Here is a 27,105-nt window from a genome sequence, read left to right on the forward strand (position 1 = left end):
TTATTTAGGATAACATTAATTCATTTGATTTTTTTTCCCTACTTATAAGTGCCGCTAGATATAATTAATCTAACTCACTTGGAATTAAGGTGCAGTTATAATAATTTTTTATTATGAATTTCAAATTAATTTTTTATATTTAGTACTCTTTCAGTAAATTAGAATTCTAGAAGGATCTGAAAATCAAATTAATTTGGGGTTAAACTAATCCCAATCTTATATTTCTCCGCCAACCTGACGAGCGACCAAACACATCTGAATTCTCATCTCTTAAATTTTCTCGTCAAAGTTTTACAATCCCAAACACTTCTCTTCTCGTGAAGTGTTATATGTTACGCTGGGTTGGGTTGAAATTTGATTTGAGTGCTCATCAGATCAAATTTTGAATTCCTCGCCCATTTTCAGGTGTGGATGGTTTTTTGGGGAAACAGAACAGAAGGTCAATTTCAGAGAGAAGCGAGAGGGCTCTGTAATTTCTTGATCTTGATAACATGGAGGCCAGGCGCTGTGCAAGAGAGGTATAATTTTTTGATCTTGATTTATCATTCTTAATATTAACATAGGGTTTAGGGTTCATGTTTTCTTGATTTTTGGGGTATTGGTCTATGGTGCAAACTGCAATTTATTGAATTGGGTTATAGATTACATGTTTTCTTAACTTGCTAAATTATGTGCTATATGTTCTTTTGAGATTATCATGTCATATGTCAATCGTCCACGGAAAGTGCTACATGTTAGAGGTGTTCTAGATTAGAAATTCCGTGCTACATGTTAGAGGTGTTCTAGATTAGAAATTATGGCTAAGAGGACTCCTTGAGAATTCCATTGGTAATTTTACAAGATGTATTAGGATAAGGTATAGAAATAGGGTTTCAACATAAATTTGAATGTTAAAGGAAATCCTTAGTTGAAGTAAGTGCCCTGGATTTGGATTTAGGATATCTGTAATGGAAAATAACTTCCGCCAATAAGTAAGTGAAGTCATTTCCGCTCTTCTGGTGGAAAATCATGAGTAGAGAAAATATTTTCTAGACTTCAAGATGAGTAAAAAATAAAGAAAACATTATTGGAGGGAAATGTGTTTTCAGCCATACTGAACACACCACCTCAATAATCCATTGGCAGATTTAACAAACGTGTAGTTGGAGAATAAAAAAACATAGAAGATCAGAAAGAAACACGTTACTTCCACATGGAATATCACGCCCATTTGGGAACATTCCTCTATTAAAGTAGACGACAAAGGTAAAATGTGTATACAAGTCTCAACTATCAATGCTTCCAAAAACTAGAACAATCTTTACGAAGACGACAAAACAAGCTTAGGGTAGAAGGTACATTCGCAAAGATGACGTACATAAAGTGTGAATGCACTTTGGACCACTGGTAGCAGTTTAAGGGCATTTCAAGATTGATCATTCCTTTTTCTGTCAATTAGTGGTCAATACATTAATGACACATTTTCCCAAAATCCAGGTATAAACTTATGTATGGATTTAAGAAATTGAAATGACTGTCAGCAAAATTGGCTTTTTCCATCTTATGTCATCTTGAATAGCTATTAATTTTGCTCGTCAATAACTATTTTGTTCCTGAAAAGGCGAAAAGGACATTTTGGTACGTATGTTCTTGAAAAGGTGAAATCATCATCATTTTGTTCCCAAGGGTGTGGCCTAGTGGTTAAGGAATTGGTTGAGAACCCTAAGGTCTCAATAACGCCGGGTGATTCTTCCCATCTGTTCTAGCCTTGGTGGACATAGTTACGTGGTACTCCTTACTGGTGGAAGGTGACATGTATTCCGTGGAATTAATCGAGGCGCACGAAAACTAGCCCGTAAATCACGGTTATCAAAAACAAAAAAAGGTACATTCGCAAAGAGATGACCTACATAAAATAATTTTAACAAAAAAACTGCTAACTAACGAGAATATACATACCAAATGTCCTTTCACCTTTTCAGGAACCAATGTTGTACATAAATCTCCAACTTACTTTACGAGAATATGTGTACCAAATGTTCTTTCTGAACTGAATGATAATTGACGAGCATAATTAATAGCTATACAATTTGATGTAAGATGGACATTTGTCACTTGCACATTCTCGTAAAGTATGTTGGATATATTCGGATAAGGTAAGTTGAAAATATTAGTACGTCATTATTCAGATTCTGAAAATGTGAAAGGACATTCGGTACATATATTGTCGTGAAGTAAGTTGAAGATTTATGTACGTAAATTCTCGTAAAGTAAGCATTTACCTAGTTAAAAATGTTTTGTGTACGTCATCTTTGTGAATGTATGTTCTACCGTAAGCTTGTGATGTCATCTTCGTAAAGATTGTTATAACTTTTGGAAGCGGTGACAGTTGAAACTTGTATGCATATTTACCTTTGTTGTCTATTATAATGGAGGAATGTTCCCAAATGGGCGTGATATCCCATTTGGGAAATGTCTATTATGCTCTTGTTTCCTTTTTTCTAAGGTTGTTGGAAACGTGTTGATGCCTCATTGCCTAATTTTCCTTGCTTAACTGTCAATGTTCTTAGCTTGTTCTGTACTTTGTAATGTAGCATGGCTTCTCATGGCTTCTTCCTACTTTTCCTTTTCAAAATGAGAGATGATTTTAATAGCTAACAATAATAAATAAATAGAAACAAAAGCGATGGAGTTAATGCGAGAATTTTGTTTTGGCTTTGCAGTGAAGGGATTTAGTTTCCTTACTTAACTATCAGCCTTCTCTTTGATTATGAGACAATTGCATACTCATATTGGAAGGTGGAATGTTGGGTTCATAAGATTATAAGCTCCAAAATTTACTGCATGTTATCAGTAATGTAGACATTCTTGAGAAAGATGACTTGGTCCCTCAAGGATGCTTTGAGTATTAGTGCTTTTCCCTTACTTACACTAGGGCAAAGGGAGAAGAGTTTATTTTAGCGTACAAGTTATTGAAATTTGGATGTTATAGCCATAATATTGATGTGATTTACATTGTATAATTTTTCGACATTTGTTGGCAAAGTCTTATAAGGTTAATTCTCGAGGGCTTGAAATCTTCCCCAAAAGTTGTTGTAGTCTATTTTTGTCATGGTTATGGGATTCATGCACTTTTTTTGTTGAAGGTCTGTGGCTTGCAAAAGCATTTGAAGTCTCAGACAAGTTATCTTCTTATAAAAGAATTTGTAATAACTATCATTAACTGTTGGCATTCCAGGGAAATTAGCATCTTTTTTGTAGTGGAGTTGTTGCAATGGATTACCCCGGTGGGCTTTCAGAAGGCCTTCCTTCATGGTTACATACCAAGTTTTGACTCGCTGGTTGATGACGTCATTGAGCATTACTCAAAATTTAAAGGTATGACTCAATTAGATAACCTACTTCATCGTCTTCATCATTAAATTGATTCTTCTGAAAGGGTCAAGACACAATTAATATGTAGAAATTAGATTGAAAATATCTTACATGTGAAGGTGTGAACCATGTGAGCTGAAGTTTTTATTTCATTATTTTTCTATAAATTAAGTAGATGGCTCAGTTGATGCTGATGGTAAGCTGAAGATGTTTTAGGCCTGCCTGATAAAGGGCTTCAACCATCTCTAAGACCGGAGGACAGTTGTTTCTGCTGGATTAGTGAAGGCTGATGTTACTTTTGGAACCTTTCTGTAAATGTGAAGTAGCATCTTATCGGGGGTGAATGTATAAGTAAAATGAAATAATCTTTCTTTTGGGATGGAGACTTGTTTGAATGGTGAAATAAGGGCCAGTTAATATTGGTCATCTGATCGTGCTTGTGCCAGGAATGCCACTGTTATCTATCTCAAATTCTCAATTGTATTAAGTGATGTTGAATAGCTTCTAGTAGGACTATCTTGATTGGTTGAGCATAATAATTAGATGCACAGATACACCTCACCCAATTTCTCATATATGATGTAAACCTGTTTCTTCTGTGTGCAGACTGCCTATGATGTCATCTCTTACAAACATAAACCCCGTTTACAGACCGCCCTGGAGTTGCTGAATGCCACCAAAGAAGTAGAGGGACTACTAGCTAGAAAAGGTGCGTCACCTGTTTCAACTTTTTCTTTGAATTAGCGTAAAAGTTCATTGCCGTGTTAACTGTTTAAAGGTTGATATGTGAATATTTTCCATTTATGGGAGTTGCTCCACAGTCAGAATGTGTTGAATTCGGTCATATGCTGATTTTATCATGTTTTGCTCTTGTAGTTTAGGAAACACTTGGCCTCATTTAGCTTAATAAAGAGTCACGAGAACTGTCCATTACTGTGCACACAAGTTGATTAAGCATCCCGTTTAAGTAAATACACAATTTTTTTGACACTATAGATGTACAAAAGTTAATAAGTATCATTTTAAAATAATTATACAATTTTTTTTTACCTTATTGATGCACAAAAGTTAATTAAGTACTGCTTTTAAGAAGTTGTATAAATTTTTTGACACGATTGTTGCTAAAACCTTAATTAAACACCCCAATCTCTTTGATGTTTTCTATTGTTCATTCCTTACTTTTTTTGTTGCCTCTAGATCTTCATAACCCTTTTAGAGTTGCAATTTACTCGACGAGATTTGAGATAAGCTACTTGAGATATAAGAGCTGGGCATTCGGTAATTCGGTTCGGTTTTGATTTTTGAAATTGTTGTACCGAATACCGAACTGAATTAATTTGGTTCGGTTTGTGCTTTTTAAATTCGACTTGTTTTTTGTAATTCGGTTTTGAAATCACTGGGTGGCGCTCGCTGGAGGCTTAACTTGGAATTGAAATTTGGAAGAGAAGGCTAGAAGGCAAAAGCAGAAGGTGCGGCAGAAATTGGAAAAACAAAAATGAAAACCTAATGCTAACTTACCCTTCGGGGTGGCCCAATAGTTTGGGCTTGAGACTTTCATGTTAGAGGTCTCAAGTTCGAAACCCCTTGCCAGCGAAAGCAAGGGGTTTACCTTCTGGGTCGAGCTCGTCGCACCGGGCTTGCCTAGTGTGGGTTACCTCTCCTATGTGGTTTGCAAACTATTGCATAGAAGTGAGGGTTTTACCCTGTGCGCACCTAAATGGTAGCGGCTGCGGGTTTTCCTTGTCATAAAAAAAAAAAAAAACCTAATGCTAACTTACTACTCCCTCTGTCCCTATTTAGTTGTCCACTTTAGAAATGACACACATATTAAGGNCAAAAGCAGAAGGTGCGGCAGAAATTAGAAAAACAAAAATGAAAACCTAATGCTAACTTACCCTTCGGGGTGGCCCAATGGTTTGGGCTTGAGACTTTCATGTTGGAGGTCTCAAGTTCGAAATCCCTTGTCAGCGAAAGCAAGGGGTTTACCTTCTGGGTCAAGCTCGTCGCACCGGGCTTGCCTAGTGTGGGTTACCTCTCCTATGTGGTTTGCGAGCTATTGCATAGGAGCGGGGGTTTTACCCTGTGCGCACCCAAAGGGTAGTGGCAACGGGTTTCTCTTGTCATCAAAAAAAAAAAACCTAATGCTAACTTACTAGTTGCTAAGGGTAAAAAAGGAAATAAACTGAAAAGACTTAATAGTATTAATAACTATATAATATCTATTATATTAATAACTATATAATACCAAAAATATGAAAGCATATTATTGAAACCGAATCGTAATATAAAAAATACAAAAATATGTTACCGAGATCGAAATATCAAATTTTTTTTGGTTTGGTTCGGTATTTATGCGGGCTGGGCATAAATACTGAAAACCCGAAATACCGAATCGAATCGATTTTTTTTTTGTATTCCGGTTTTCTGCAACATGTTTTTGTATTTTCGGCATTTCGGACTGGTTTTCCATAATATATTTTCATATTTTTGGTATTTCGATTTAACTGAAATATACACACTAATATATATGCAATAATTAATAAATATTATATAGTTATTAATACTATTAAACCTTTTAAGTTAATTCCTTTTTTGCCCTTACCATTAGGTTTTCATTTTTGTTTTTCCAATTTCCGCCGCACCTTTTGCTTCTGCCTTTTAGCCTTCTCTTCCAAATTCCAAGTTTAAGCCTCCATCGTCAACCAGGGCAACAACTAGCGATCACGATCAGTGATTTCAAAATCGAATTTAATAAACCCAACTGAATTACAAAAAGTAAATTGAATTTAAAAAAATTAAATCAAATTAATTCGATTTGATGTTTGGTACGATAGTTTCAAAAATCAAAATAAAAATACCGAATTGACAGCCCAGCCCTATTGTTTGTGCACAAAAGTCAATTAAGCACCACTTTTAAGTATCTGCCTAATTTTTCTTTGCACTATTGATGTTTTCTATTGTTCCTGCCTTTTTTTGTTGCCTCTAGATCTTCATAACCCTTTTAGAGTTGCAATTTACTCGACGAGATTTGAGATAAGCATCTTGAGATATAAGAGCTGGGCATTCGGTAATTTGGTTTGGTTTTGATTTTTGGAATTATTGTACCAAACTTAATTAATTTGGTTTGGTTCGTGTTTTTTAAACTCGATTTGTTTTTTGTAATTCAGTTTTGAAATCACTGGTCGTGGTTGCTAGTTGCAGCCCTGGTCGGTGGTCGCTGGGGGCTTAACTTGGAATTGAAATTCAGAAGAGAAGGCTAGAAGACAAAAGCAGAAGGTGCGACATAAATTGGAAAAACAAAAATGAAAACCTAATGCTAACTTACTAGTTGCTGAGGGTAAAAAAGAAAATAAACTTAAAAGGCTTAATAGTAGTAATAATTACATATTATTTATTATAGTATGTATATTAGTGTGTATATTTTGGTTAAACCAAAATATCAAAAATATGAAAAAAATATTATCAAAAACCGAACTGCAATATCAAAAATACAAAAATATGTTATCGAAATTGAAATATCGAAAAATTTTGGTTCGGTTCGGTAACATGTTTTTGTATTTTCGGTATTTCAGATCGGTTTTCGATAATACGTTTTCATATTTTTGGTATTTCAGTTTAATGGAAATATATACACTAATATATATACAATAATTAATAAATATTATGTAATTATTAATACTACTAAGATTTTAAGTTTATTTCCTTTTTTGCCCTTAGCAATTAGTAAGTGAGGATTATGTTTTCATTTTTGTTTTTCCAATTTCCGCCTTCTGCTTTTGCCTTATAGCTTTCTCTTCCAAATTCCAATTCCAAGTTTAAGCCTCTAGCGATCCCCGACCAGGTAAACAACCAGCGACCACGACCAGTGATTTTAAAATCGAATTTCATAAATCGAATCAAAGTACAAAAACTAAATTGAATTTAAAAAATTGAAACAAATTAATTCGATTTGGTGTTTGGTACAACAATTCCAAAAATCAAAATAAAAGAACCGAACTAAACGCCCAACCCTAGTTGTTTGTGCACAAAAGTCAATTAAGCACCACTTTTAAGTAACTGCGCAATTTTTTTTGCACTATTGGTGCACACAAGTTATAATTAAGCATCACTTTTAAGTAAAAACATATTTATTTTTTACACAATTGGTGCACACAAGTAAATTTAGCGCTCTTTTAAGTAATTACACAAGTTTTTTTTTTGACTATTTTGATACACAAAAGTTAAATAAAACACTGATTTTAAGTGCACAGTTTTTTTCTCTCATAATATTGGTGCACAAATGTTAATTAAGCACCACTTTGAAGTGACTACACAATTCTTTTTGACACTACTGTTGCACAAAAGTTAATTAAGCACTTTTTTTAATTAGTGAACTACCCAATTATTTTTTCACATTGGTACATAGAAATTAATTGAGCATCGCTTTTGAATAACTACATAATATTTGACATTGTTGATGGACAAATGTTAATTAAGCTTTTTCTAAAAAATAGCTACACAATTCTTTTGGGCCGAAATCTCAGATAAAAAAACTTTTACATTAATACATCACATACAGAAACAGAAAAGAGAAAAATAAAATTGGTAGAAAAATACCAAGATCAAGAACAACATAATTGAATTTCCCAGCGATGTGAGACTTAACAAACGAAAAGAAAAATACATATACATTAATCCACAAGCTGGGGGATTTATCTATTTTTTTTTATAATAGCGAAGGTACTCTTCGTAAGTGTAAGGTGACCAAATCCACTCCATAAGTTCAAAATCCCAATTAGCTTTAGTAGCTAATGATGATCCTTCATCTGGAGGAGGAATTTCCATCAATTTTTCTAATTCCATTAATGATTGAACGGTTGAAAACAACATCACAGGAGGATCAGTAATTTCCTTCTCATCATGAACATAAGGAGTAACTTCTATCACCTTTTCTTCATCTTCAGGTAAAAAATCAGAAAACATGGCATTAAAATCTATGCCAGCACTTTCATAACTAGTTTCACCTAATTTCTCCAAATCTATGATCAACCCCAGATCTTCATAGTCTTTTACATCTAAAGGAGGAATTTCACCTGAACTTTTTTCCAATTTCTTCTCCGTCTCCTCCTCAACATTTATAATTTCTACTTGCACCTCCTTAGCACTGCCCTCGTTACGAAGAGACCCCATAACAATAGAGAGAAGAGAAGAAGAAAAAATGGAGAAAGCAAAGCAAAGGAAGAAAAAGAGAAGATTATTTTGTGCTTTGATGGAGTGATGAAGTGAGTGATATATAGTGAGGGAAGCAACTTTACTGTTTTTGGATTATATGCTAGAATGCAAGGTGGTTTCTTCTCCCACTGTATTAAAAATGTGATTATATGTAACTGTTACAAGAACCAAGTATTGTGCATTAAATTTAAACGAGAGTTGTCTACAGTATAGTACTACTACTAAACAGTAACATAGTTTAGATAATTAAATTTACAATTATTAGTATATATAATTTAAATCTTAAATATATTAAGATAATTTAATAATTTTTTGAAGAAAAGTAGTTTTTTTTCTCAAACAAGGACAAAAAGGTCATTAATCAGTTGCTAGAAAGAAAACAAGCCCGTAGAATTGTATCTTGTAACGCCAAGATAAGAAACGGTCAAGAAATCTTAAAAAAAAACCGACCACATTTTTTGCACTTGGATGAACTTTACAACGTGAAAGTTTGCTTTTTAGTTTTGGTGTTTTGCTAGTTAGAGGTTGAAGTTGCCTGCATGCATAAACATGTGGCATCAATGAAGGTTCAAGAATCATTAAAGAAGAATTATAACAAGGGAGATATGCATAGCATTGTAAAAGTAGGTTAGTGTTATGAAGTAGAACTTTGATTATATATATATTAGATAATTTAATAATTTTTTGAAGAAACTTAATTTTTTTCTCAAACAAGGATAAAAAAGTCATTGATCAGTTGCTAGAAAGAAAACAAGCCTGTAGTATTGTATCTTGTAACGCCAAGATAAGAAACGACCAAGAAATCTCCAAAAAATACTGACCACATTTTTTGCACTTGGATGAACTTTGCAATGTGAAAGTTTGCTTTTTCTATTTTTAGGTGTTTTGCTAGTTAGAGGTTGAAGTTGCCTGCATGCATAAACATGTGGCATCAATGAAGGTTCAAGAATCATTAAAGTATGTGTTAATTTTGTTTTATACTTAATATTTAAGTTAGAGATAATTACAGTTAGTTTGTATTGAGAATAAGTAGTTCAGTTTGGTGGTTCTCTTTTAGCATGACACCAGTATTTTTTTTTGGTTTATATCTCTGAAATAGTACGAGGAGATAAATTGATTGTGTGCAATGTCAGTGTTAATATAGAATTACTTATGTGTGTTAATCTAGAATTATTTATGTGTGTTCAAGAGTTATAAAAGTATATGTTAATTTTATTTTATACTTATTATTTAAGTTAGAGATAATTACAGTTTGTTTGTATTGAGAATAAGTAGTTCAATTTGATGGTTCTTTTTTGGCATGACGTTGATTTTTTTGATTTTATTTTCCTCAAACAGTACAAAGAGATAAATTGATAATGTGCAATGTCAGTGTTAATGTGCAATATCAGTGTTAATGTGCAATGTCTGTGTTAATGTAGAATTATTTATGTGTGTTGTAAATAATGAAGCTGTAATTGTAACCGTTGAAAAATTAATTATAGAATTTTTTTTTTTCACAATGAAATAGACAAATCTTCTTGAAGCAGTAAGAACCCTAGATATTTTCTTTCTCCTAGTTCGTTTCATTTTCATTCCCAAGCAGCCTCAATATAGAACTTAGCTTCTATTTCTTTGATAGAATTAATATGGAATTATCTGGTAACTTGATCTGTTTTTTAATTACATGCTTTTGATTTAAATTATAGATTTTTTTCCCTTGTGTTTTAATTCTTTAATTTGCTAAGTAGTAAAGTTAATCACATAAATATGTCATTTTCTTTAATTATATATATTCGTTTGAATAATTAAGCAGTAAACCTTCAGATATTTTTTACTTGAGTTTAGTGTACAATTTTTGTTAAAATGTTATATATATTGGATAATTTAATCATTTTTTGAAGAAAAATATTTTTTTTTTACTCAAACAAGGATAAAAGGTCATTAATCAATTGCTGAAAAGAAAACAAGCATGTAGTATTGTATCTTGTAACGCCAAGATAAGAAATTGTCAAGAAGTCTCTAAAAAATACCGATCACATTTTTTTTGCACTTGAATGAACTTTACAATCTGAAAGTTAGCGTTTTATTTTTTGGTGTTTTGCTAGTTAGAGGTTGAAGCTTCTACATACATAAACATGTGGCATCAATGAAGGTTCAAGAGTTATAAATGAATGTGTTAATTTTGTTTTATAGTTAACATTTAAGTTAGAGATAATTACAGTTTGTTGTATTGAGAATAAGTAGTTTAATTTGGTGGTTCGCTTCTAGCATGACATCCATTTTTTTGGTTTTATATCTCTGAAATAGTACAAGGAGATGAATTGATAGCGTGCAATGTCAGTGTTAATATAGAATTATTTACGTGTGTTAATGTAGAATTATTTATGTGTGTTCAAGAGTTATAATAGTATGTGTTAATTTTATTTTATACTTAACATTTAAGTTAAGAGATAATTACAGATTGTTTATATTTGAATAAGTAGTTCAATTGGTGGTTTTTTTTTTGCATGACGTCAACTTTTTTGATTTTTTTTTCTCTCAAACAGTACAAAGAGATAAATTGATAATGTGCAATGTCAGTGTTAATGTAAAATTATTTGTGTGTTGTATGTAACTTTTCTAAAAAATAATATATTTTATGTTATTAACTTAACTATTCAACAGATAAATTAAAGCACACATTTTTTTTAAAAAAAAAGTTTTCAAAATTGTCTAATTTGAACATTTTTTAATCCCCTCCTCAATGTTGATAATTTCTACTTGCACCTCCTTAGCACCGCCCTCGTTACGAAGAGACCCCATAACAATAGAGAGAAGAGAAGAAGAAAAAGTGGAGAATGCAAAGTAAAGGAAGAAAAAGAGAAGATTATTTTGTGCTTTGATGGAGTGATGAAGTGAGTGATATATAGTGAGGGAAGCAACTTTACTGTTTTTGGATTATATGCCAGCATGCATGATTCAGCACATAATCACACTCTATTAGCAAAGTGGTTTTTTCTCCCAGTGTATTAAAAATGTGATTACATGTAATTAATACAAGAACAATTATTGTGCATTAAATTTAATGGAGAGTTGTCTACAGTATAGTAGTACTACTACTACACAGTAACATAGTTTAGATATTTAAACTTGCAATTATTAGTATATATAATTTAAATCTTAAATATATTAGATAATTTAATAATTTTTTGAAGAAAAACAATTTTTTTCTCAAACAAGGATAAAAAGGTCATTGATCAGTTGCTAGAACGTAAACAAACCTGCAGTATTGTATCTTGTAATGCCAAGATAAGAAATGGCCAAGAAATCTCCAAGAAAATACCGACCACATTTTTTGCACTTGGATGAACTTCACAATGTGAAAGTTTGCTGTTTTATTTTTTGGTGTTTTGCTAGTTAGATGTTAGAAGTTGCCTGCATGCATAAACATGTGGTATCAATGAAGGTTCAAGAATCATTAAAGTATGTGTTAATTTTGTTTTATGCTTAATATTTAAGTTAGAGATAATTACAGTTAGTTTGTATTGAGCATTTGTTTTATATCTCTGAAATAGTATGAGGAGATAAATTGATTGTGTGCAATGTCAGTGTTGATATAGAATTATTTGTGTGTTAATGTAGAATTACTTATGTGTTCAGGAGTTATAAAAGTATATGTTAATCAATTGCTGGAAAGAAAACAAACATGTAGTATTGTATCTTGTAATGCCAAGATAAGAAACTGCCAAGAAGTCTCTAAAAAAAACCGATCACATTTTTTTGCATTTGAATGAACTTTACAATGTGAAAGTTTGATTTTTATTTTTTGGTGTTTTGCTAGTCAGGTTGAAGCTTCTGCATGTATAAACATGTGGCTTCAATGAAGGTTCGAAGAATTATAAAAGTATGTGTTAATTTTATTTTATACGTAACACTTAAGTTAAGAGATAATTACAGTTTGTTTGTATTGAGAATAAGTAGTTCAATTAAACTTGGACCAATGTCCATTTATTAATTGATAAAAAGAAAGTTCCAGCTTGTGCTGCAGAAAGCCCAAGAGAATTTGGTGGTTCTTTTTTTGCATGATGTCAATTTTTTTGATTTTATTTCTCTCAAACAGTACAAGGAGATAGATTGATAATGTGAATGTCAGTGTTAATGTAGAATTATTTGTGTGTTGTATATAACTTTTTTGAAATAATATATTTTTAGGTTATTCACTTAACTATTCAATAGATAAATTAAAGCACACAATTTATTTTTTAAAAAAACAAAACTATCTAATTTGAACACTTTATTGAGGTTGAGGGAACAAAGCCTACTTCATCAATTATCTAAATGAAAAATTCCAACAAATTTAAGACATATTATGTATTAAATTTTCAATTATTAGTATATATAATTTTAATCATAAATATATTAGATAATTTAATCATTTTTTGAAGAAAAATAATTTTTTTTTCCTCAAACAAGGATAAAAAGATCATTAATCAATTGTTGAAAAAAAAAAAAAAAACAAGCAAGTAGTATTGTATCTTGAAACGCCAAGATAAGAAACTGTCAAGAGGTCTCCAAAATATACCAATCACATTTTTTGAACTTCGATGAACTTTATGTGCTTTTTATTTTTTGGTGTTTTCCTAGTTAGAGGTTGAAGCTTCTGCATGTATAAACATGTGGCATCAATAAAGGTTCAAGAGTTATAAAAGTATGTGTTAATTTTATTTTATACTTAACATTTAAGTTAGAGATAATTATAGTTTGTTTGTATCGAGTCAATTTGATAGTTCTTTTTTGGCATGACATCAATCTTTTTGATTTTATTTCTCTTAAACAATACAAGGAGATAAATTGATAACATGCAATATTGGTGTTAATGTGCAATGTCAGTGTTAATGTAGAATTATTTATGTGTGTTGTATATAACTTTTTTAAAAAATAATTTATTTTATGTTATTAACTTGACTGTCCAATAGATAAATTAAAGCACACAATTTTTTTATTAGAAAAAATTCAAAATTGTCTAATTTGAATACTTTATTGAAGTTGAGGGAACAAAGCCTACTTCATCAATTATCTAAACGAAACATTCCAACAAATTTAACATATATTATGTATTAAATTTATAATTATTGGTATATATAATTTAACTCTTAAATATATTAGATAATTTAATCATTTTTTGAAGAATTTTTTTTTTTCCTTAAACAAGGATAAAAAGGCCATTAATTAATTATCAAAAAGAAAACAAGCACGTAGTATTGTATCTTGTAACACCAAGATAAGAAACTGCCAAGAAGTCTCCAGAAAGAACCGACCACATTTTTTGCACTTGAATGAACTTTGCAATGTGAAAGTTTGCTTTTTATATTTTGGTGTTTTGCTAGTTAGAAGTTTGAAGCTTATGCATGCATGTGGCATCAATGAAGGTTGAAGAGTTATAAAAATATGTGTTAATTTATTTTTATAGTTAACATTTAAGTTAGAGATAATTATAATTTATTTGTATTGAGAATAAATAGTTCAATTTGGTAGTTCTCTTTTGGCATGATGTCATCTTTTTTTTGGTTTTATTTCTCTCAAACAATCCAAGGAGATAAATTGATAATGTGCAATATTAGTGTTAATGTAGAATTATTTATTGTGTATTGTAAATAATAATGTTGTAAGTGTGACTATTGGAAAATACTTACAGGTAATTAATCAATTGTTGGAAAGAAAATAAGCATGTAGTATTGTATCTTGTAACGTCAAGATAAGAAACTATCAAGAAGGCTCCAAAAAATACAGATCATATTTTTTGCACTTGGATGAACTTTACAATGTGAAAGTTTTTATTTTTTGGTGTTTTTCTAGTTAGAGGTTGAAGCTTTTGCATGCATAAACATGTGGCATCAATGTAATTTCAAGAGCTATAAAAGTATGTGTTAATCTTGTTTTATACTTAAAATTTAAGTTAGAGATAATTACAGTTTGTTTGTATTGAGAATAAGTACTTCAATTTGGTAGTTTTTTTTTTTGGCATAATGTCAATTTTTTTGGTTTTATTTCTCTCAAACATACAAGGAGATAAATTGATAATGCGTAATGTTAGTGTTAATGTGCAATGTCAGTGTTAATGTAGAATTATTTCTGTGTTGTAAATTATGAAACTTTAATTGTGACTGTTGAAAAATTAATTATAGAAGTTTTTTTTTTTTTTTTCCACAATGAAATAGATAAATCTTTTTGAAGCATTAAGAACCCTAGCTATTTTCTTTCTCTTGGTCCTTTCAGTTTCATTCCCAATCAGCCTCAACATAGAACTTAGCTTCTGATTCTTTGACAGAATTAATATGGAATTAGCTAGTAACCTGATCCATTTTTAGCTAGTTACATGCTTCTGATTTAAATTATAGATTTTTTTTCCTTGTGTTCTCGTTCTTTTAATTTGCTAAGTAGTTAAGTTAATCATATAAAATATATTCGTCTTAATAATCAAGCAGTAAACCTTCAGACATTTTTTAATTTAGGTTAATGTAGACAATTTTTGTTATATTTTATGTTATTAACTTAACTATCCAATAAATAAATTAAAGAACACAATTTAAAAATAATAATAATTCAAAATAGTCTAATTTGAACACATTATTGAAGTTGGGGGAATAAAGCCTACTTCATCAATTATCTAAATGAAAAATCCCAACAAATTTAAGAGACATATTATTTATTAAATTTGCAATTTTAGTATATATAATTTAAATTTTAAATATATTAGATAAATTAATCTTTTTTTGAAGAAATATAATTCACTTTTTTTTAAAAAAGATAAAAAGGTCATTAATCAATTGCCGGAAAGAAAACAAGCTTGTAGTATTATATCTTGTAACGCCAAGAAGAGAAACAATAAAGAAGTCTCTAAAAAATAACGATCACATTTTTTGCATCTGGATGAACTTTGCATTGTGAAAGTTTGCTTTTTATTTTTTGATGTTTTGCCAGCTAGAAGATGAAGCTTTTGCATGCATAAACATGTAGCATCAATGAAGGTTCAAGAGTTATAAAAGTATGTGTTAATTTTGTTTTATACTTAACATTTAAGTTGGAGATAATTATAATTTATTTGTATTTTAACTATTTAAGTAGTTCAGTTTGGTGGTTCTTTTTTGACTTGATGTCACTTTTTTTCTTTTATATCTTTGAAATAGTACAAGCAGATAAACTAATAATGTACAATGTCAGTGCTAATGTAGAATTATTTATGTGTATTGTAAATAATAAAGTTGTAATTGTGACGGTTGGAAAATCACTTACAGAATTTATTGTTTTTACAATAAAATTACTTAACCAAGATATTCAGTGCACAAAAGTTAATTAAGCACTTCATTTAATTAGTTAACTACACAATATTTTTTCACGTTGGTGCAATAAAATTAATTATGCATCGCCTTTGAATAACTACATAATTTTTGACATTGTTAATGCACAAACGTTAATTAAACTTTTTTTTTAAGAAAATAACTATACAATTCTTTTGGCGCGGTAATATCTCAAATAAAGGAACTTTTAAATTGTACATCACTCACGTACAAAAAAGAGAAAAATAAAATTGATAGAAAAATAATAAGATTATTTTGTGCAGTGGTCAAGTAAGTGCATATATATATATAGTGAGGGAAGCAACGTTAGTGTTTTTGGATTATATGCATGCATGCATCACTCAGCACATACACTACTAAAAAGCTGATTTTTATTTTTCCCTGATATTATAAATCTGATTTTACAAGAAACGATTATTAAGCATTAAATTTAATGAAGAGTTGTCTCAAGTATAGTATACTACTAAACAGTAAGATAATTTAGATAACCAGAATTAGTTGAGTTTGATTTCACAATAACTACAACATAGCTAGTAACCTGATCAGTTGTTGCAATTGAACATCTTAACCTTTAATAAAATAATTTAATTGCACGCTTTTATTTAAATTTAAATTTTTTTTTGCTTGTATTCTCATTCTTCTGTTCAGTAGTTAAGTTTAGCACTAACATAGAGTCATTTTCTTTAATTATATATGTTTGTCTTAATAAGTCGTAAACTTCCAGACATTTTTTTCTTGAGGTTGATACATATAATTTATAAACAAGATAATATATTTTAATAACATAACTATCCAATAGATAAATTAAAACACACACAATTTTTTTCTTCAAAATCTCGAAATTTAATTAGAATAATGCCTACTTCATTAATTATCTAAAAGGGAAATCCCAACAAATTTAAGAGATGGATTATGTATTAAATTTACAATATTAGTATATATAATTTAATCTTAAATATATTTGATAATTTATTCATTAGAGGAAGAAAAATATGTTTTTTTAAATAAAAAGGATAAAAAGGCCATTAATCATTTGTTGGAAAGGAAAACTAGTCCGTAGTATTGTATTTTGTAACGCCAAGATGAGAAATGGTAAAGAAGTCTCCAAAAAATATCGATCACTTTTTTTATACTTGGATGAACTTTACAATGTGAAACTTTGATTTTTTACTTTTTTGTTTTTTTGTTAGTTTAGAGGTAGCTTATGCATGCATAAGCATGTGGCACCAATGAAGGTTCTAGAGTATGCATTAATTTTGTTTTATACTTAAACGTACAAGTTAGAGATAATTATAGTTTGTTTGTATTGAAAATAAATAGTTCAATTTGTTGGTTTTTTATTGACATGGCATTAGTCTTTTTGGTTTTATTTTTCTGAATTAGTATTAGTGTGCAATGTCAGTGTTACACTGATAGTGTGCAATGTCAGTGCTAATGTAAAATTAATTATGTGTGTTGTAAATAATGAAGTTGCAATTGTGATGGTTGGAAAACTAATTACAAAAGTTTTTTCTTTTCACAATGAAATTGACTAATCTTGTTGAAACATTAAGATCCCTAACTAATTTATTTTCCTAGGGTCGTTTCATTTTTCGCTCCCAAGCAGCCTCAACATAGAACTTAGCTTCCGATTTTTCGATAGAATTAACTTATGTCTCCCTCTTCTTCATTGATTTAGGGAAAAAAAAATTTAAATTTCAAAGAAAAATCTATATATTAATTGTGCAAATAAAACTTAACCTTCTTCATTGATAATTTGAAGAAAAGGAAACTTATATGTTAATTGGGTAAATAACACTTAATCAAGATACTCATCAGTGCCATGAAAATGATAATATTTTACAATCTGGAGATCTGTGCGAAATCTGTGCGAAGATGCACACGAAAACCCTAAACAGATGGGTGGAGAAGAAACCATTCTGCACAATATTACATATTTTCAAATTGTCAAAAGTGGTGAAAATCCACTTGATTACATTTACAGAAGGTAATAAACAGAACAAAACACTTATATCAACCTCCTTACATTAAAAACAAAATAAAAAACACTTACATAAGGCATATATACATAACAAATATATACAAGATTTTTTTTTTTTTTAAGAACTCCCTAGATTGCTAATTAATGTACAGCTCTTCCTTTTTGTCTTCTTGTTTTACTTATAAAACTTTGGAAAACTTTATTCCTAATAGGACAGATTTTACAGTCAAACTTTCATACTGATGACTCAGATGAGAGTTTTGAGGAATCAAAGCCCTCAATTCTAGGTGGTGCTTGAGTATTTTGTCCAAGTAATTTTGGCCTTGTAGATGCACTGATTGTTGTTGATGATGATAAACTGTTGAATTGTTTTCCATAATTTACAAAGCGAACATCATGAATCAATGGATTCATCGGTCGGCTAGGCGGTGAACCATTAAAGAAAGGAGGAGATGCTGATGCTGATAGCATTGCAGCTATAACATCCTGTAACATCACGTAAGTACACAAACAATTAAACATAAATTATTTACACCATCAGTGCAATAATGTAACTTAAATCTTTCGATTAATACCTCTGCTGTGGCTTTTGAATCCATGATCTCAGCTTGATTACTGTTAAACAAATGAAAATCAGAATGTTAACCATTTAACAATCTAGCTACAAAAAAAAAGCTGAAAAAGAGAAAGCAAAATCACCTGAAGGGACGCTGTATAACCCATTTAGAGTTGCGATTTTCTCGACGCTGTTCGGGAAAAACAGCTCGAGACGTAGGATTATTGCCGTAATTCATCGTCACAAATTTAACCTGCCGGAAACCTGTTCAATCGGCGGGGAGAACGGTGGTAGGAGCTGATGGGAAATGGAGAACTGAAGAAGGAAACATAAGAAATCTGACCCTATTAAATAATGGAAAAACCACTCCCTCCGTCGTTACTTTTCTTTTTAGTCCGCTTAAAAATAAGTCATTTTACTATAATTACAAATAGTTTAATTTAAAAAAAAATTAATTATTCTTAATGAAATGATTTATAACACAAATATCTAAAAATTGTTTAGATTAAAATTTTAAAACATCTTTCTTTTTTTTTTAAATATTATGTCAAGTCAAATGATGCCACATAAAATGAAACGAAAGATGTATTAGTAAGTAAATAAATATTAATTCATATCCATTTTTGGAATAACATTAATCCATTTGTTTTACTTATAAGTGAAGTTAGAGTTGATCTAACTTATTTAGAACTAAGATGTAGTTATTATTGTTTGAGAAAGTGTATTAGCTTTGTTTGGTATATATATATATATATATATATATATATATATATATTGCCGATGAATTAATTATAAATATTCTATTATGTATTGAGGTGTGCATTACTAATAACATGAATTTTCATGCTTTATTAATAATAAAAGAGTGTCAATTATCAGCACATACATTAAATTGATTAATGACATAACTATAAAGTAGAGTGTGGAGCTAGGGTGACTGTAAATATATGTAGGACTTCTATTTCTAATTTATCAGACCAAATAGTATATAAAGAAATAATGTCAGCGTAATTAATATCATCATTACTAATATAATGTGTTAAGAGTTATTCTTATTCATTCTATCAAACAATCCCGTTTCTTGTGGCAATAATGATTTTTATTAAGAAAAATGGAACACATAATTTGTTACTCATTCCGATTTAAATATCAAATGTGAGGTTTTTTTTTTTTTTTTTTGGATTTTCTATATTACATTCCTCTTCATGTGAATCTTGTATGAAATTTTTATTTTTTTTAAAAGCCAATTACAATTTTAAAGCGATAACAATTTAATGAGTACAACCCTACAGTTACCCATATATTTTTACTTCTCTACTTATGTGTTTGAGTAAAATATTATTTTTCGGACCCGTGTTAATTTTTCATTATTCAATTTGATGATTAATTCAAATTACCAAAATTAGAATTCGCGAAGGAAGTGATTTCTTATGAGCGGAAATCCCGAGGTATGTCTCCTAATTCCTTGGCCAATCACTTGTCAATTTGGCCTGAAATAAAGAATAGAAGAGAGTAGTACATCTGATTTCTGTTTTTTTGGGGAAACAGAAGGTTGATTTCAGTGAGAAGTGGGAGGGCTTCGTAATGGGGAATCAGGTGAAATTTCAGAAGAATTGCAGAAGAAATATGGACAATGTGGACGCCAGGCGTTGTGCTGTAGAGGCATTTAAACATATTCAACTTTCAATTTAAAGGTATAATTTCTTCATCTCGGTTTCTCATCTTTAATTTCATATATGGATAGAATTTGATGCAAACGGCAAGTGACTCAAGTATTTGTGTATATAAATTAACTTGGACACATATATTGATTTCGAAAATACCTTAACTTGTAAAAATTAGGTCTCTCCGTCTCATATTTCTCAATATTTAAGGTATTAGGTCCTGGAATTCCCTAGGTACCACCAGTTACAACGAACCTAGGTGGTGGATGCAGTGTTATGAAGTAATCACCAACTTTCCAAACAGTTTCTTTAGCACATAGCTTAGAAGTTGGAGTTGATAACATTATACTAACGTCTTGGTTTTCATGACCTCCAAGTTGCATAGTAAAAAATGTCATGGGCGTGCTGTGATCAAATTCACCAGAACTGTTGTGCACGACTCCGTTTGGGCATTTGGTGTTCCCAAGATCAGCTAAGTATACGCCTCCACCTCCCGGGAGAACACTGAGAATCATGTGCATGTCTAGTGCGGGAGGGGGTACATCATCATCATTATTATGAGTAGTTGTGGGGAGGACAGTGGGATAGTTGGAAGTGAAAGTGGTTGATGATCGAGAAAAGGCAACTAAGGGAAACAAACAAAGGGTAGTTGAAAGCAAGAGGAAGCTCAAAATAAATAAAAGAAAGAATACATACACTAGACTCCTAAAAACTTGTCTCCACTGTGTCAGTTTAACACTCCAACTTACAAAATGATCATCTAGAAACCTCTAAATCTATGTGTCACATCACGTCGGGTGTCCACAAGACACAATAGGGACTAGTTGGAGTGTTTAGTTGCAATTGACACCAGTTGAGGTGCCTTGATATGCACTCTCAAAGTTGGAGTGTTTACTTGCCAACTGAGGCCAAGTATGAATGTATGTTTATGTAGTATGGTTCTTGATCAATAACTGGAAACAATCTCTTTATGTTCTCAAGGTAAGGGTAAGGATACATATACACCACACTCCTCCCTAGACCCACTTGTGGGATTACACTTAGATTGATGTTGTTGTTGGTTCTTACTCAATAGACTGCAAATTTGTGTAATGTGTTACCTTTAGGGTGCGTTTAATATGGAGTTCTATGTCATGGAATGTTTTACCCTAAAAAATAATTTGTTTGAATCATTTTCTACTGTATGATTGAATATAGAGTCTGGTGATATATGGTAATTTTGCAAAGTGTATAAGATACGGCATGGGAATAGTGTTTCGACATAAATTTGAATATTGAAGGTTGATATAGAAAAAAACCATTAATTGAAGTAAGAGACGTGGAGTAAGATTTAGGATATTTGTAAAGGAAAATTACTTCCGCCAATAAGTGAGTGAAGTCATTTCCACTCTTCTGGTGGAAAATCGTGTGCAGAGAGAATATTTTCCACACTTAAAGATAAGTAAACAAAAAGGAATTTTTGTTTGGAGGGAAGTGCTTTCAGCCATTTTAAACACACTGCCTCTTATAACCAGTTGGCAGATTTAACAAGTGTGCAGTTGGAGATTTTATGTATACAAATCTTAACTTATACGAAGGCGATAGAACAAGCTTACAGTGGAAGGTACGTTCGCAAAGATGACGTACATAAAACTACATAAAACAATTTTAACCAAATAAATGCTTACTTTACAAGAATATACAAGCAACATACCTCATTTCACCCTTTCAGGAACGGAATGATGACATACATAAATCTCCAACTTATGTTACGATAATATACGTACCAGATATCCTTTCACCTTTTCAGGAACCGAATGATGATTGATGAGCAGAATTAATAGTTATTCGATCTTATGTAGATGGAAAAAGCCAATTTTGCTGACGGTCTTTCTGGTTTGTTAAATCCATAAATAAGTTTTTGCCTGGATTTTGGGAAAATGTGCCATTAATGTATTGACCACTAATTGACAGAAAAGGGAATGATCAGTCTTGAAATGCCCTTGAACTGCTAACAGTGGTCCAAAGTGAATTCACACTTTATGTACGTCATCTATGCGAATGTACCTTCTACCGTAAGCTTGTTATAGCTTTTGGAAGCATTGACAGTTGAGACTGCATATTCTACCTCTGTCGTTTACTGTATTGGAGGAATGTGCCAACATGGGTGTGATACCCTATGTGGAAGTAACGTGTTTCTTACTTATCTTTTCTGCTTTTTTTAGTGATTTCTTCTTCCATCTATGCATCAGGTGCCACATGTTGGATTGAAGATGGCGGAGATAAAGCTTATGCTCTTATTTCCTTTTTTCTAATGTTGTTGGAAATGTGTTGATGCCTTATTGTCTAATTTTCCTTGCTAAACCGTCAATGTTGTTAGCTTGTTCTATACTTTGTAGTGTAGCAAGTTATGACTTCTTCCTACTTTTCCTTTTCAAAATGAGCTCATAAAAATAAATAGAAACAAAAATAGATGGAGCTAATGCGAGAATTTCGTATTGGTTGAACAGTTTAAGTAAACTGAAATTCAGCATAGGAATGACAGGATTACATAAGAAGAATTGAATTGGGATTTAGTTTCCTTATTTAGCTATCAACATTCTATTTTGATTTTGAGACAGTTTCGTACTCATATGGGAAGGTAAAATGCTTGGTTCATAAGATTATAAGCTCCAAAATTTATTACATATTATCAGTAATAGCGAGAAGGTTTGCAGGTTGCAAAAGCATTTAAAGTCTCAGACAAGTTATCTTTTTGTAACAAAATTTGTAATAACTATCCTTATCTGTAGGCATTGCATGGAAATTAGCATCTTTTGGTTATGGAGTCATTGCAATGGATTACCCCAGATTTGAGCTTTCAGAAGGTCTTCATGGTTACATACTGAGTTTTGACAAGCTGGTTGATGACGTCATTGAGCATTACTCGAAAGTTAAAGGTATGACTCAATTGGATAACCTTCTTCATTGTCTTCATCATTAAATGGATTCTTCTTAATGACATGACGTCAGTCTTTTTTATTTTATTTTATAGAGAGTAGAAGAAAAAAACAGAGAAAACAAAGCAAAGGAAGACAAAGAAAAGATTTTTTGTGCTTCAATTGAGTGGTGAAGTGAGTGTAGTATAAATAGTGAGGGAAGAAACTTGGTATTTTTGGATTATATGCCTGCATGTATATCTTTCCTTGTTTTCCTATAGAGCAGCTGATACTAATGGTCAAATGAAGATGCTTTAGATCTGTCTGATAAAGGGGCTTCGAGCCTTCGACCGTGTCTTAAACCCGAGGACCGCTGTTAGCTTTTGTGTTCTGCTGAATTTGTGTAGTCTGATGCTACTTTTGGAACCCTTCTGTAAATGTGAAGCACCATCTTAGTACTGTTCATTTATGAAATTCTTAAGGCTTACAGAACAAAAGTAGTAACAAATTCTGACCAACAAAAACTTGTGGCAGAGCTGTATGAAACTAACAACCTAATTTATATTAAAAATTTCTTAGAATATTAGTGAAGTGTGTCCTCTTCATTATATACCAAACAATCACTCCCACAGCTCATTTTCTTAGTCCTACTTTGACGGGGACAGAGTATAAGGGTATAGTCAAAACTGTATTATTGTCAAGAAAAATTTGTTCCGAATTGGATATTAAGGTACCTGTTATCAACTTTTAGGTTTTATAATCTAATGTTACTAGTGAAGCATATAACTTTAAAATGAACAAAAAGTGATAGGGAGAAGCTTTCTGTCCATTTACAGTAAGTAGAGAGTATCGGGGGTTAACCTACAAGTGAAATAAAATGATCTTTCTTTTGGGAAGGAGACTTGTATGAATGGCAAAATGAGGGCCAGTTAATGTTGGTCATCTGAGTGACCTAATTAAGTAATGTCCGTGAGCTGTGAAGCATAGGGTATGACTGACCTTATTTGATCCTCCTGGTTGTTATTATCCTCATTGAATCTTTATCTGTCGACTGCAGAGTGCTATATCCATGTTTCATGCTGGAAAAATCTGCGTCCTATATTAGATAAAAATGTAAAATATTATCTAATGTAAAGCAAGTTGCTAGTTCTCCGTGTAAATGTTGGTATTCTGACTAGCATCAAGCCCGAAATGTCGAACATGATGACTTGGTATTGAATGTCATTGCATTTTCTTATTCTTCTTGACACTCTACTGGAGAAAAAATTGATAGATAATAGTTGGTTGCAGAAAAGCCAAAGTTCTGTAATCTACCAAGCTTCCTATTTGGGGAATCCATGGGTGGAGCAATAGCTTTGAAGGTGCACCAGAAGCAACCTGATGCTTGGAACGGTACTGTTCTTGTTGCACCTCTGTGCAAAGTATACCTCTGGAAATGCTTCTCAATTCTTACTGATGCCTCTGATTTTGATAGAGTGATGAGTGGTTTGTCATATAGATTGCAGATAGCATAGTTCCACCATGGTTAGTTACACAAATTTTAGTTGGCGTCGCAAAGTTTCTTCCAACAAAGAAGCAACGTAGTTCGAACACAGGATTTAGGAGAGTCGGCAGTCAGAGATGCAAAGAAGAAAGAATATGTACGTATCTCTTTGTTTTTTGTAATAAATCAGCTCGGAAAAGTAATAGGTTTTAGGAGATCAGGAAAGTGATGGTTACAGAATATTAGAGGCTAATAGTGCTTGTGTCAAGAATGCTTCCGTTACCTATCTCAATTGCATTAAGTGATGTTGAGCATCATAATTAGATACGCAGATACACCCTGCCCAATTTCTCATATAAGAGATAACCTATTTCTTCGGTGTGCAGGCTGCCTATAATGTATAACATAAGCCCTGTTCACTGACCGCTCTGGAGTTACTGAATGCTACAAAAGAGATAGAGGGACTACTAAAAAAGGTGTGTCCGTGTTTCAATTGTTTTTTTGAATTCGTGTAAAACTTCATCACCGTGTTAACTGTTTAAAGTTTGATATGTGAATATTTACCCTTCGGGGTGGCCCAGTGGTTTGGGCTTGGAACTTCCATACTGGAGGTCTCAAGTTCAAAATCCCTTGCTAGCGAAAGCAAGGGGTTTGCCTTCTGGATTGAGCTCGTTGCACCGAACTTGCCTAGTGTGGGTTACCTGTCCTGTGTGGTTTGCGAACTATTGCATAGGAGCAGGGTTTTACCTTGTGTGCACCCAAAGGCTAACGGCTGCGGGTTTCCCTTGTCATAAAAAAAAGGGTTGATATGTCAGCATTCCCTTGTCGTAGAAATGCTAACATGAAGATAAATATGTATGTGTTCATGCATAATTAGAAAGATTAGAAATTATTACATTTGACATGGTTGCAAGTAGCATATATAGAGAAGTTGTGACCATGTCTTAGACCACCAAATGCACCCTCTTTAGATATGATAATATAATGATTGAAGGTGATTAAGTGGAGGTAGACTTAAAATCACTTCGAGGGAAGCACCATGGGGTTTATATTTTATAATATTACCCAATGAAAATAAAAAGATCTATATACCAACTAGTTGAATAAAATTAGTTTCTGCATAACAATAAGTCTCCACATGACAAGAGGGACCATCAAGGTACATCAAAAGTGTAGATACATGTTTCTATCACTATATAAAATGAGTTCTTAGATACGTTTACCAAAACAAGAGGGATAATATTGACATCTTCAAGTCGTGTTTGCATCTGGACCTCCACATTTGCCAGCTGATGCTTACAGAGAGCTTGTTCTTTCGAAAAGGATAAAAAGGTCATTTTAGTTTACCAGATCAGAAAATAGCACATAGTATTTAAACATGTAACCCCTAAGAGTAGAAAAGGATAAAAAGGCCTTTTTTTACATTGTTGGTGCACAAAAGTTAATTAAGCACTGTTTTTAGATAATTGTATAATTTTTTCGATATGGTTGGTGTGCACAAAAGTTCATTATGCACCATTTTAAAATAAAATACAAATTTTTTGACACTATTAATGCACAAAAGTTAATTAAACACAAATTTTCAATAGCTACATAATTTTTTTTGACACGATTGTTGCACAAAACTTAATTAAACACTGCTTTTAAATAGCTACATTATTTTTTTTGACATGATTGTTGCACAAAAGTTAATTAAACACTGATTTTAAATATCTAATTTAGAGGTTAAATTCCTACATGCTCAATAAATGTGTCTTGAATGAAAGTTTTAGAGTACTAAAAGTGTGTCAGTTTTGTTTTATACTTAACATACAAGTTAAGAGATTATTACAATTTATTTATATTTGAGGATGAAGTTGAAAGTAGTTCAGTTTTGTGGTTCTCTATTAACATTACGTCAATCTTTTTTATTTTATTTTAGAGAGTAGAAGAAAAAAAGGGAGAAAACAAAGCAAAGGAAAAAAAAGAAAAGATTGTTTTGTGCTTCAATTCATGAGGGGTGAAGTGAGTGTATAAATAGTGGGGGAAGCAACTTAGTATTTTTGGATTATATGCCTACATGCATGACTCAACACATAATCACACACAATTAACAAGGTGGTGTTTTTCCCATTGTATTAAAAATAGTTCAATTATTTTTTCAAACAGGTCAGTAATTTGCTTGAAGGGAAACCAACACATGGTAATTGGTATTGAATCTTGTACGCCAAGATGATAAAATGAAAACAAAAAATACCAACCACTTTTTCACCTAGATTAATTTTACAATGAGAAAGTTTGCTTTTTATTTTTTGGTGTTTTGCTAATTTAGAGGTTAAAGATTATGCACGCACAGTACACCTGAAAATTTCAATTAACTTCTCTTCATCTTCAGGAAAAAAGTCAAAAAACATAAAATTTAAATTCATACCAGCATTTTCGTAATTAGTATTCCCTAGTTCGCCCAAATCGTTTATAAATCCGAGTTCTTCGTAATTCTTTATATCCAATAGTGGAATTTCCAACTGAAGTACTTTTTTCCAATTTCTCTTCATTTCCTCCTCAACATATTTAATCTCTACTTTCACCTTTTAAATAACCATATAAGTTTTGACACGACTATTGCACAAAAGTTAATTAAACACTGCTTTTAGATAGCTA

The 27,105-nt window shown here is 31.5% G+C and overlaps 1 protein-coding gene, 1 long non-coding RNA gene and 1 pseudogene across 5 annotated transcripts; 2 read left to right on the top strand and 1 right to left on the bottom strand.

Annotated features, from left to right (window-relative positions):
- Window positions 1-379: 379 nt before the first annotated feature.
- Window positions 380-15,802, top strand: LOC125846867 (uncharacterized). 4 transcript variants are annotated; one of them, XR_007444408.1, is made up of 5 exons: window positions 380-518; window positions 3,218-3,357; window positions 3,961-4,063; window positions 10,653-10,699; window positions 15,555-15,802. It is a non-coding gene; the product is annotated as an uncharacterized LOC125846867 (long non-coding RNA). The 4 variants fall into 4 exon arrangements; XR_007444411.1 differs by lacking the exons at window positions 10,653-10,699; window positions 15,555-15,802 and adding an exon at window positions 14,383-14,542; XR_007444410.1 differs by lacking the exons at window positions 10,653-10,699; window positions 15,555-15,802 and adding an exon at window positions 13,171-13,283.
- Window positions 15,803-18,099: 2,297 nt separating this feature from the next.
- Window positions 18,100-18,659, bottom strand: LOC125847451 (uncharacterized). The gene is made up of 3 exons (XM_049527069.1): window positions 18,565-18,659; window positions 18,441-18,480; window positions 18,100-18,351 (listed from the first exon to the last, which is right to left on the bottom strand). Exons 1-3 carry the CDS (start codon window positions 18,657-18,659, stop codon window positions 18,100-18,102), a joined length of 387 nt encoding a protein of 128 aa, XP_049383026.1.
- Window positions 18,660-20,005: 1,346 nt separating this feature from the next.
- Window positions 20,006-24,934, top strand: LOC125847452 (caffeoylshikimate esterase-like; annotated as a pseudogene).
- Window positions 24,935-27,105: the final 2,171 nt, after the last annotated feature.

Source organism: Solanum stenotomum, chromosome 12 (genome assembly GCF_019186545.1).
Source record: "Solanum stenotomum isolate F172 chromosome 12, ASM1918654v1, whole genome shotgun sequence".
NCBI classification, from domain to species: domain Eukaryota; kingdom Viridiplantae; phylum Streptophyta; class Magnoliopsida; order Solanales; family Solanaceae; genus Solanum; species Solanum stenotomum.

What these genes read in the sequence shown, in the direction of transcription:
- LOC125847451 (XM_049527069.1), bottom strand. Translation starts at nt 18,659, where the DNA reads ATGAATTACGGCAATAATCCTACGTCTCGAGCTGTTTTTCCCGAACAG. An exon ending in GTTATACAGCGTCCCTTCAG is followed by an intron (nt 18,481 to 18,564) that starts GTGATTTTGCTT and finishes TTTGTTTAACAG; the next exon opens with TAATCAAGCTGAGATCATGG. An exon ending in ATTCAAAAGCCACAGCAGAG is followed by an intron (nt 18,352 to 18,440) that starts GTATTAATCGAA and finishes GTGATGTTACAG; the next exon opens with GATGTTATAGCTGCAATGCT.